Below are 12632 nucleotides of genomic sequence, written 5' to 3'. Positions count from 1 at the left end.
TCCAGCGACAGTTCTCTGGGTGCAAATGCCTTGTTGTTGCCAGAGGTCAGAGGAGATTGGCCAGAATGGTTCTAGATGATAGAAAGGCAACAGTAACTCAACCACTTGTTACAACAGAGGTATTCTGATGGCTACCTTCAGCAGGATGACACACCTTGCCATAAAACACGAATCATCTCAGACTGGTTTTTTAAACAAGACAATGAGATTACTGTACTCAAATGACCTCCACAGTCACCAGACCTCTATCCACCAGAGCACCTTTGCGAAGTGGTGAAACGAGAGGTTCACATCATCAATGTGCAGTGACGAATCTGCAGAAACTGCATGATGCTATCATGTCAATATAAACCAAAATCTCTGAGGAATATTTCCAGTACCTTGTTGAATCTATGCCACAAAGCAATAAGGCAGTTATGAGGGCAAAATTAGTTCAACTCGTAAGGTGCACCCAATAAAGTAGCCAGTGAGTGTTTTACACAGTGGATGCCCTTCCAGTCACAACCCAGTACTAGGAAACACCCATACACTCTCACATTCACTACTGCCAGTTTAGTCCATCTAATTCACATATGCATGTCTGTGGACTGTACAAACATGGGGAGAGCATGCAAGCTACACATAGAAATGCCAACAGGCCCAGCCTGGACTCTAAGCAGAAACCTTCTTGCTGTGAGGTCACAGTGCTAACCACTGAGCCACAGTGCCACCAAATTATCAACAATCATGTAATATTAACAAAATATTACATTTAAAGTGATTTTTGTAATCCAACTGTTTAGATCTCAACTACTAACTTCTATTTGCTGTAACAGAGCAGGCTTTAGTAACCCTTTTGGGCTTCATGTTAGTTCACACAATAATTTAAATTGTTATTACTCACCCTAATGTCATTCCACACCCTTTATACTTTCCTTCAACTTCAGAACACAGCATATGCCATTTTAGATTAAATCTAAAAATCTAAATTAAAAAATGTAATTAATAAAAAAAAAAATCTAAGACAAATAGACAGCAATGGTTGTTCAAAAATGGAGAAAAAAAGTATCTATTTTAAATAAAATAATCTTAATCTGAATTTATGGAGTTATACAATATTTTTGCGCACACATAAAACAAAACCTTTAATCAACATTTTAAATAATAATTCAAATAAATGCCATATATTCCTTTATGTTTTAAATCTTTAAAGGGCACCTATTTTATCTCTAAGCTCCGCAGTGACAAAGCAGTGGGGGTGGATGAGATTCACCCAGTGTATCTTAGGTCTCTGGATGGTGTGGGGCTGTCGTGGCCGACACGTCTGTACAACATCGCATGGAGGTCGGGGACAGTACCTCTGGACTGAGCAACTGGGGTGGTGGTTCCCATTTTAAAGAAGGGGGACCGGAGGGTGTGCTCCAACTATAATGGGGGAAATCACACTCCTAAGCCTCGCGGGGAAAGTCTATGCCAGCGTACTGGAGAGGAGGATCTGGCCAATGGTTGAACCTAGGATCCAGGAGGAACAATGCGGTTTTCGTCCAGGCCGTGGTACACTGGACCAGCTCTATACCCTCACCAGGGTGCTCAAGTGTTCATGGGAGTATGCTCAACCAGTCCACATGTGTTTTGTGGACTTGGAGAAGGCATTTGATCGTGTCCCTCGTGGCATTCTGTTGAGGGTGCTCGGGGAGTATGGGGTCAGTGGCGATCTGTTGAGGGCCGTCTCGTCCCTGTATGAACAGAGTAGGAGTCTGGTTCACATTGCTGGCAATAAGTCAGATATGTTTCCAGTGCATGTTTGACTTTGGCAGGGCTGCCCCTTGTCACCAATTCTATTCATCATTTTTATGGACAGAATTTCAAGGGGCAGCCTTGGGCTGGAGGGGGTCCTTTTCGGGGACCACAGGATTTTATCTCTGTTATTCGCAGACGATGTTGTTCTGTTGGCTTCATCGAACATGGACCTTCAGCATTCACTGGGGCGGTTTGGTGCCAAGCGTGACGCGGCTGGGATGAGAATCAGCACCTCCAAGTCCGAGGCCATGGTGCCCCACTGGAAAAAAAGGTGGTTTGCCATTTCCAGGTTGGAGGAAAGTCCTTACCCCAGGTGGAGGAGTTTAGGTATCTCTGGGTTTTGTTCATGAGTGAGGGAAGGATGGAACGTGAGATTGACAGGCGGATTGGTGCAGTGGCAGTAGTACTGCGGCGGATGTACCAGTCCGTTGTGGTGAATAAGGAGCTGAGCTGAAAGGCAAAGCTCTCGATTTACCGGTCAATCTACGTTCCTACTCTCACCTATGGTCATGAGCTTTGGGCCATTACTGAGAGGACAAGATCTCTGATACAAGTGGCCGAAATGAGTTTCCTTCAAAGGGTGGCAGGGCGCACTCTTATGGATAGGGTGAGGAGCTCTGACACCCGGGAGGAGCTCGGAGTAGAGTCGCTGCTCCTCCACATCGAGAGACTTCAGCTGAGATGGCTCGGGCATCTGTTTCGGATGCCTCCTGGATGCCTACCTAGGGAGGTGTTCCAGGCATGTCCCATTGGGAGGAGGCCTCGGGGAAGACCCAGGACACGCTGGAGGGACTATTTCTCTCGGCTGGCCTGGAAATGCCTCAGGATCCCCCCGGAGGAGCTGGAGGAAATGTCTGGGGAGAGAGAAGTCTGGGGTTCTCTCCTAAGACTGCTGCCCCTGCGACCCGGCCCCGGAAAAGCGACAGAAGATAAATGAATGATGAATGAAAATATTTTATCTTTTTTACAAGATGTAAGATACGCCTTTGGTATCTCCAGAATGTGTCTGTAAAGTTTGAGCTCAAAATACCCATCAGATAATCAATTATAGACCCAAGAATCTGCCCATTTTGGTTTCCGAGTGTACGTGCAAATGAGCTGCTTCTCCCCACCCACCGTTTGCACGTGTGTGTCTGCTTATCATGCCATACATCAGATAAACAGCAGAGTGATAGAGAGAACTCAAAATACAGGTCACTAGTCAAAAATACCAAGTCAGTTTATTTGATATATCTGTGATGGAGTATATTCAAGCCTTTCTGAAATGATGAGTCTCACACAAATGCCATTTGCGGCACACACACACGCTTGTTTACTGACACCATGCGGCCATGGCAATTGTAGCATTTAAGAATTACATATCGATTTTTTTCTTTTTATTACAAACATGTCCTGTTTTAAAAATGCTTTAAACTTATGAAACATAAAATCCCAGAGAGTTGGAACACATATTTTAATCCCAGTTTCTTTACAAACTAAATGTTCTGTGGACATATCTATACATGTTATTTTGGAGACATAGCACCTGTTAATCAATTTGTGTGGTGGAAAAACAGCACTCCTACGTGACATTGCGGTGGGCCTGAAAATTAATGGGTTATGGATCTTATTTTAAAGTATAAAAAAAGAGACTTGTGTTTCTATCACTCCAATATGACAGTGGACACATTATACCCACACGGTTTACAAAAGTTGATTTTCATCATAGGTGCCCTTTCAAACACCCTTTTGTTTTTGACCCATTCACGACAAACTTAATTATGGCAAAAATAAGTTAAAAAAAAATGCTGTATAATTATGTAAGAAAATGTGCTGTAAAAAATGTGTTTCACACACAAATTAAAAAATAAAACAAATATTTTCCAATCTGCAAGGCTGGCTTTACATTTTGGAACTGCCACTAGATGGAATGATTTCTTCAGTTAACCAGCCAAGCAGGCACAGTTATTGGCTAGCAGTGATACATTTTCAAAATAGCCAAATATCATATAATTACTTTGACTAGTTTAATTACTGGTGTACTGTGTATGAATGACAAATTGGCAACAACTGTATCTTATCTGTTAAAAGAGATCATTCACCTAAAAATTACAGTAAATTACTCATCAAATGGTTCCAAACCTCAACCAGTTTCTCATTTCTGTTGAAGACAAACGAAGGTATTTTGTAGAATATTTGAAGAAAGTGACCATAGACTTTCCATAGAAGGAAAAAAAAAATACTATGGAAGTAAATGATTACAATTTCCAATATTTAAATAAATAAAAAAAAAAAAAAACAGCTGTGCTCTTTATACTTTCCACCTTTGGTCGCACTGCTGAAATACAAATGCAGATGCACATGTGCTTTCTTTTAAACAGAGGAACTCATCTGTGGTATACATCAGAAACTGCACTTTAAAAAAAAATGTAATGACAAAAAGTCAAGACAACAAATATTTTTATGTTGCTTTAACTTATTTAGTATGTTAATCAGGTTTCAACTAAATTTAAAGTTATTCAAAGTTTAACTTAATATTTTAGTCAGTTTGACTGATGCAAGTTGAGTAATTTTTTTAGTTAAAGTTTAGTTTGAGTTATTTTTTATTTATTTATCACAAATGTACTCTCGTAGCTTGATAATATTCCAATTGAGCCACGGAAAAACAGTATGTTATGTTGACATTTTTGGTACCTTTCTTCACTGGATACGGGCCATTGCTGCCTCTGGAGGATGAGGGAGCTCTCATTATTGTGTTGTGAAGAAAAAATCTAGTTATGTATGGAAAGCATTGTCAATGTGATGCACTGAGATATCGAACTGAACCGAATCAATGGAAAGATAATCGTAACCAAACCGAACCTTGAGACCAGTGTAGGTTCACACCCCTACTAACTAACTTTACCATCTGAATAAACATAAACAAAGAACTTTGATCACCAAATCTGTAGAGACAAGACTTTCAACATCAACTGGAACTGTGTCTTTTTTAAAAGAAGATAAGCGTGCAAATCCGGACTTCACCATTTCCAGATGTGAAAAGCTCTCGGGTAAAAATGTTTCTCACAAACATTTTTGTTGCATGTTAGCAGACCACTGTAATCCACACACAAGCTGCGCTCTCATAGCGGGGAACTGGAAACAAAACCATTGTTGTGGCACATTTAACACTGACGACCAATGTTTCTGAACAATTCTTCTACTTCCACTTTTAATTACGGTTGGCAACACAACGTGGTGTCTCCCTGCCACCTGAACATTGTAACAGGTAAAAACAGTCTTTATAGCTATATCATGCATATTAATGAAGTTGCATCTCATTCACAATAGAGCGTTCTGATTGGTTCGAAAAAGTTTTTCACATTAATTAATGATCAGATGTGCTAAAAACTCAATGACGTCACTTGAGTTGACACCTGCCAGTAAAGACATCCAGTCTTCATGCTGGAATTTACATGAGGATCTCATTGCTGTGACTTTGTGTTCAAATTTCTTTTTAAACCAGAAGAACAAATTTATTCCAAACATGCAAAAACAACCAATTTAACTTGTTAGCTAAATATATGTGTCCTAATAGTGTTTTACCAATGTGGGACACATATATGACTGTCAACATTTTTAAAAAAAAGTGTTTTGGTGTTTCGTGAACCTTTAAACACAGTTATGCGTCAACAGTGTGTGAAAATAGCCAGCCTTATAAGAGTAAAAATGTATTAATTTTATGTTTTATAAATTGCACTTCAGAAAAACAAGCTTGCAGAAACACTTTGATTGACATTGTATCTTTGTACAAGTCATCAGAGGGGGAAACACCCGCCCATTAGTGACAATCTCTTCCTCATTGGCATAGAGAGCCTTAAGTGAGAAGCAGCCATCCAGCCAATTAAAGTTTTGAACTGCCGCTATGCTGACACATCCAGTAGGCATGTATAGCTCCACCCTCTTGTGATCTCATGAACAGGATTTAATCCAGGATTAGAATCTTAGACAAATTAGGCCATTAAAGCTGCTATTATAAAAACAAATACCTTAGAACAATTACTGCTGTGCATTTAGAGACCAAACAATGGCACTGATGTATTTGAAGATATCTCACTGCAAGTTACTTTCAGTTAAAAAAACTCAAATATGGAACTTAGCCTACACCTTACAGGCATAGCTCACCCAGATTGTGAAAATTCTGTCATTTTTACTCACTCTTTGTGTGTTCCAAACCTTTAAAAGTTTCTTTATTCTGTTGAACACAAAATAAGATATTTTAAAGAAAGCTAGAAACCTGTAACTATTGACTTCTATAGTATTTGTTTTTCCTATTATGGATGTCAATGGTTACAGGTCTTGCTTTTTTTAAATCTCTAGTGAGGAAATTTTCATTTTTAGGTGAACTATGCTTTTATGAAAATGGGTAAATAACATTTTAGTGGCTGGCATCTGCAAATCACGAGGGAAATGTATGATGGACATGATCCTACACTCAGGAATAAAATATAAATATATAGAGGACTCATTCTACACAAAAAGTAGCTAAATAAAAAATAATAATAAATAGTAAGAATAATAATTAAACTTGATGCTGATACACCTTTTATTCTTTGAGAGTTGAGAGTTGAAACCCACTTTTTGTCTTTGACCCATACAAAACAAACTTAATTATGCAAACTGCATTATTATAGAAAAAAAATGTGTTTTACACCAAAAACAAATATAACAAATATTTTAAAACGGCCAATCTGCAAGGCTGGCTTTTCATTTTGGAACCGTCACTAAATGGAATGATTTCTTCAGTTAACCAGCCAAGCAGGCACAGTTATTGGCTAACAGTGATACATTTCAAAATAGCCAAATAGCATTTATTTCTATTAACTATTGCTTGCTTACTTTGTATAAATGAGAAATTGGCTACAACTTTTAATTATATGTTAATATTTCATAAAACTCATAAAATTTACTCACTACTCACTGAGTTTCTTTATTCTGTTGTACACAAAAGAAGATATTCTGAAGAATGTTGGAAATCAGTAACCATTAACTTCCATACTGCACACTCAAAACTAAAGGTACAAAATCGGTCACTGGGGCGATACCTTTTTAAAAAGTAAACATTTATAACATACAGAGGAACATGTTGTACCTTTAAGATTCACTTTGGTACGTTTCAGGTTCACTTTTGTATCTATAAAGTACTCAGAGGCACGCATTAGTAAAGTTTATTCATGCACTAATTTCGAGAGGATCACGTGCTTATGATTTATCACGTCCAGTCTCGTATTTGCTAATCACTAATCTTCCAATCATATGAGCCCTAAGGCACCATAAATAGCCTCAGTTTTCAGTTCACTTTATCTTCGTTTGGAAGAAACCCCCCTCCTCCCCTATTCTCCTCCTTTACCTACGATTGGGCGGCACGGCGGTCCAGTGGTTAGCACTGTGAACCACACAGCAAGAATACTGCCGGTCCTAGTTCTATAGGACCGGTGAGTGTTTCTGTGGGGAGTTTGTATGTCCTTCCCGTGTCCGCGTGGGTTTTCCCCGGGTTCTCCGGTTTCCTCCCACCATCCAAAGACATTCAACATACATAACAATCAAGCTTGTCTAATTCCTTACGTTCCCTTAGCTACAGCGGCAGGGGAGTTCTGAGATCCACCGAGCTCGGGCTCCCTTCTTGCTCTGCCAACGGGAGGAAGCCCCGGGCTCGAGGAGCCCTTGAGCTCGGGGCTCTCTCCCGGGACAGCATGCCAAATAAGCTTTGTAAATCAACAGCTAAGTGTGAACTCTTGAAGTACTTTTTAGATATTAATATACCTTTAAGCACCTGTAAGGAACAAAAAAATTTGTTGTCAGATTTTGTACCTTTACTTCGGAGTGTGTAAGACAAAATACTGTGAAGCTCTTAAAGGGCACATATTTTACCCATTTTTCAAGATTTTTGTTTTTTGTGTATCCAGAATGTGTCTGTAAATTTTCAGCTCAAAATACTCCTCATATTATGTATTATATCTTTATATATCTGGGAAATTTGAGCTGTTAGGACATTGTACCTGTTTTTGTTGCCTGTGCCTTTAATGTTCTCGTTCTCCCTGCCCACCATTCCAACGTGCGTGTCAGAGCCATAGCCTTTATTTAGATAAACATCACAGTGACAGACAATGATGAAGCAGACCTCCCTTACTACAGTAAGAACTTTCCCAACTAATGTAATTTTTGTGAACATAATTCAAGTCTTTTTGCAACGACGAGTCACAAACAATGTCGATATAAAGTGCACATGCGCAAAACACAAATTTAGCTTTGCACTGTTTTTGCAAGGCAAATGTGACAGGATACATGTTAAGACACACTGCTGTTTGGACATACGTTATGTTAATGTACAAAATAAACCTGATTTATTTTTTGATATGATTATACGCGTTACTACAATGACATGTTAATACACGGCTTGATGGGTTATATCACTCCAATATGACTGTGGACACACTATGCCTACACACACTTCTGTCCAAACAGCTTACAAAAGTTGATTTTCATCATAGGCGCCCTTTAAGGCTGCCAGATTCCAATGTTCTTCAAAATCTTTATGTTTAAAAGGAAAAAGAAAATCAAAGAGGTTTGTGACAAGAGCAGTGTGAGTAAATCACGACAGAATTTTCAGACTACTATGAACTAAGATACTATACACTATCCCTTTAATGCTGATTGGTACCATGATTCCTTTTTTTAGAGCTGTATCTGTACTTTTACTCCACTATTTTCCCTTCTAGTCACTACTTTATTTTTGTCTATGGTGATTGGCTAATGTAGAATAATCAGTCCTGTGATTCCCGTTCGATCAAATGGCATCAAACAGAACATCCTCAAGACACAGAAATCACAAATCTTAACACACAATGGCCGAGATATTATTTATAGGCTGCACTTTACTGATAAGAAGCTGATGGATATCTATCATATGATGACTGAAATGGCTTTAAACAATAATAAATGCACTACAGAATATTACGTTTTCACACACGCACAAATTGCATGTTAATGCATCAGCCTTTTTCACTCACAACTCACTACTTTTAAAAGGACTATTTTTTACATGCACTTGGAGTAATATTTTCAATAGATACTTTACTCTACTTACACTACAGTTTTAGGTAAGTAATGGTACTCTTTCTACCACTGTAGAAAGTATTGTTTACACTCACCTGAACTCTCTGTAAAGACAGCGAGGGTCTGCCCTCCCACCGTCTGCATGGTGAATGGATGTTCTCTAGGGGAGCGAACGGAGGAAATCTTCTCCCCGGAGCAATCAACAACTGTCAGCTCCTCGTTCAGATTGAAAGACACCTAAGGAAACAATCCGTCAGAGTCTACACAAACAAAGATGCGTCAAACATTCTCAGCTCTCCAACCCAGAGTCAGATCATAATAATTATGCAAATCCACGGTGACATTTTAATATATGATATAAAGAAAACCAATTCCTTTCAGCAGCACATGTATTTACAAAGATGAATTCAGGAAGAAAAGTCTTGTTTGTTTTCATTCACCAGAAAACTGACTAAAAGATTTTGACTTTCTCAGTATGTATCAATCCCTCCTGAAGTCTCATTTCAAATCCCCAATTATGTTGATGTCATCATTAATTAGCCAATGTTCAATTATTAAAAACACGCAACCTGACAAAAGTCTTATGTCCTATCCAAGTCTTAGGAACAACGAATAATAATTTGAGTTCTGGTTGATCATTTTGTATCAAAAGTAGCTTATATGAAAGGCAAAGGCCTCTAGATGACGCTTATTTTACCAAAATAAAATATGATTATGCCTTGATTTTTAATTATTTATTTGGGCAGTAAGTTCTCACTTTAATTAGACATAAATTCATGGTGCAGTGGAAAAAGAATGAATATTGTCTATGACTCCCATGAGCTTGGAAGACTGCATCCATACATCTCTGCAATGACTTCAATAACTTATTAATAAAGTCATCTGAAATGGCAAAGAAAGCATTCTTGCAAGACTCCCAGTGTTCATCAAGATTCTTTGGATTTATCTTTAATACCTCCATCTTACTCCAGACATGTTCAATAATGTTCATGTCTGATGATTGGGCTGGCCAATCCTGGAGCACTTTGACTTTCTTTGCTATCAGGATCTTTGATGTGAAGGCTGAAGTATGAGAATGAGTGCTAACCTGCTGAAGAATTTGCCCTCTCCTGTGGTTTGTAATGTAACGGGCAGCACAAATATCTTGATACCTCAGGCTGTTGATGTTGCCATCCACTCTGCAGATCTTTCAAATGCCCCCATACTGAATGTAACTCCAAATCATGATTTTTCCTTTACCAAACCTGATTGATTTCTACGAGAGTCTTGGGTTCATGCGGGTTTCAATAGGTCTTCTGCAGTATTTGTGATGATTGGGATGCAGTTGATTCATAGTAAAATTCTACCTTCTGCCACTTTTCCAAATGTTTTACAAGCAATCAAGTTATTATTTGTTGCTCATACAACTGGAATCGACAACAAGACTTTTGTCAGGTAGTTTAGTGGATTAGTTTAAGTGGATTAAACATAACAATTAAGTTGTGCTCCAAAAAAAAAATCAAGAAATGTGTTGAATAGTGCTGAAAATCTTTTTTTTGAGTGATGGATTGTTTAAAATCATACTGCAGATCACCAGAACATAACTAAAACAGGGTTGCACAGTGGGTAGCACGTTTGCCTCCCAACAAGAAGGTTGCTGGTTTGAGCCTCGGCTGAGTCAGTTGGCATTTCTGTGTGGAGTTTGCATGTTCTCCGTGTTCACGTGGGTTTCCTTCGGGTGCTCTGGTTTCCAAAGAAGTGGTATAGGTGAATTGAGTATGCTAAAACTGACCGTAATGTATGTGCAAATGAGTGTGTGTGTGTTTCCCAGTTATGGGTTGCAGCTGGAAGGGCATCTACTACATAAAACCTATGCTGGATTGGTTGGCATGGATAAGGGACTAAGCCAAAAAGAAAATGAATGAGCGAATGAATGACAAATTCAATGATTAAAAGCATCAGAAATACACAATAGAATAGCAGTTAATATAATAGTAACAATAGTTTGTTTTTACATGTTAATTCAAGACCTAACTTTAATATTAAAGGATATTAAAGGAATTCTCCACCTTTTGGAAATAGGCTCATTTTAAAAGCCCTTAGAGTAAAACAGTTGAGTCTTACCATTTATAAATCCATTCAGCTGGTCTGAGTCAGATGTCTACTTAGAATTTAGACACTTTTCATTTTGCATCGCTCTTATGATTTAACTACAGAAGAGTCCATTTTTAAATAAGAAACTTTTATTTATTTATTTATTTATTTATTTTTTGAGCAAGAAGCTAATGGTCTAATCCGATTAAATATATTATGCTAAGCTAAGCTAAAAGTGCTCCTCCAAGACCTTGAGATTGGTTAACTTTTTTAAAAATGATAAAACTCAATTGTTCAGCAGTAGGAGACCTGTAAAATATGATTTATTAAAATAAAAACTGAAGTGTTCCTTTAAATGTGAATTCAACCAATAGCCCATTAAAGGAAAACCGATATATAGATCTTCATTTATTTCAATTGAGGTCAGCGATTTCAGTTTTTAAACATAAAACGCTTTTCTTTTCAACAACTCTTTATTTAAGCCACCTCCTTTACAGCCTACATAACCCAAATACTTACACTATTCCTATACATTTCAATTGCTTGATATCATGCATAAAAATGTCTTGCTACCAAAGCGGTTCAGTCTCATATATTTTTTAATATTAATAAAAAAAATACTTACCACAGTCTTCCCTTGAGCTCTGGAAAAGTAAAACATGCTTAAGTGCAATAATTTCAGGCAAAAAAAAAATTTAAATTTAATTAAATGTCCGTTTCAACTGAGGTTTTAAAATAGGCCATACTTCCCAATTTTAAGCTTGCCTACTTCTCCTCGCCCAGATGCTTTTGCCCATTGCTGAGAGAGATATTTGGGAACCTAGTATGAAAAAATTAACAAGAAATTAGTTTATAGACTTGGAAACTAAATCACCTATTAATAATGCACTACCAACACAACAGTCTGAACATTATTGAAAGACACTTTAGTGTTTAGTTTGAATAATTATTAACTATTTTAACTATAAGTGCTAACAATATCAATATGTTTATTATCACAGTATACTGTACTAATGAATATCAGCATATGTCTAAAAAAAGGCAGGGTTCCACACAATTCCTTCATGTTGTACCAACATAAATCGTCATTTCAGATTTTTACAATATTAAGTGAATTGAACATAAAACAATTAAGTCATCCAAAAAATGTGGAATTGTGTTGTTTCAACTCATTTTAAATAAGTAATTTGAAACAGAATAAAAAAAACTGAGTGCCTGAATAACTCCACAATTACAATACAGTATGTTTACATCAGCTGAAGCAGATGAAGCGAGTGTAACTTGGCACCATGATGATCCGTTTAATGTGAGGTTGCCATGGCATTGCTGTGCAGTTACTAAGTTGGTTTATAGAGTGTTGCTATGGTTGTCAGGGATACAACTGGATTTCAACTTGGATTCAGCCTTCGCTGTTAATCTAATCACTATCAGCCCTGTCCCTTTAAAATGCATTTCTAGACGAATTAAAGTGGAAAGTTACAATGTACTGCTATTAATATGAACTATATTTAAACAATAATAATAATTACAATTACCTATCTATCTATCTATCTATCTATCTATCTATCTATCTATCTATCTATCTATCATTTGCAAAAAAAAAGATATACACACACACACACACACACACACACACACACACACACATAATATACACATACACACACACACACACACACACACACACACACACACACACACATATA

General features: G+C 37.6%; 1 protein-coding gene across 1 annotated transcript in view; it reads right to left on the bottom strand.

Annotated features, from left to right (window-relative positions):
• The window catches only part of gtf2f2b (general transcription factor IIF, polypeptide 2b), a 76204-nt gene that overhangs the window by 60271 nt on the left and 3301 nt on the right, over positions 1–12632 (bottom strand). The window contains 3 exon segments of the mRNA NM_001017832.1: positions 8949–9090; positions 11552–11570; positions 11673–11746. Coding sequence (NP_001017832.1) covers positions 8949–9090; positions 11552–11570; positions 11673–11746 — 235 coding nt within the window.

Source organism: Danio rerio, chromosome 9 (genome assembly GCF_049306965.1).
Source record: "Danio rerio strain Tuebingen ecotype United States chromosome 9, GRCz12tu, whole genome shotgun sequence".
In the NCBI taxonomy this organism is placed as follows: domain Eukaryota; kingdom Metazoa; phylum Chordata; class Actinopteri; order Cypriniformes; family Danionidae; genus Danio; species Danio rerio.
Note: the sequence above shows the minus strand (reverse complement) of the source record. Positions and strands in the feature narration are given on the sequence as shown.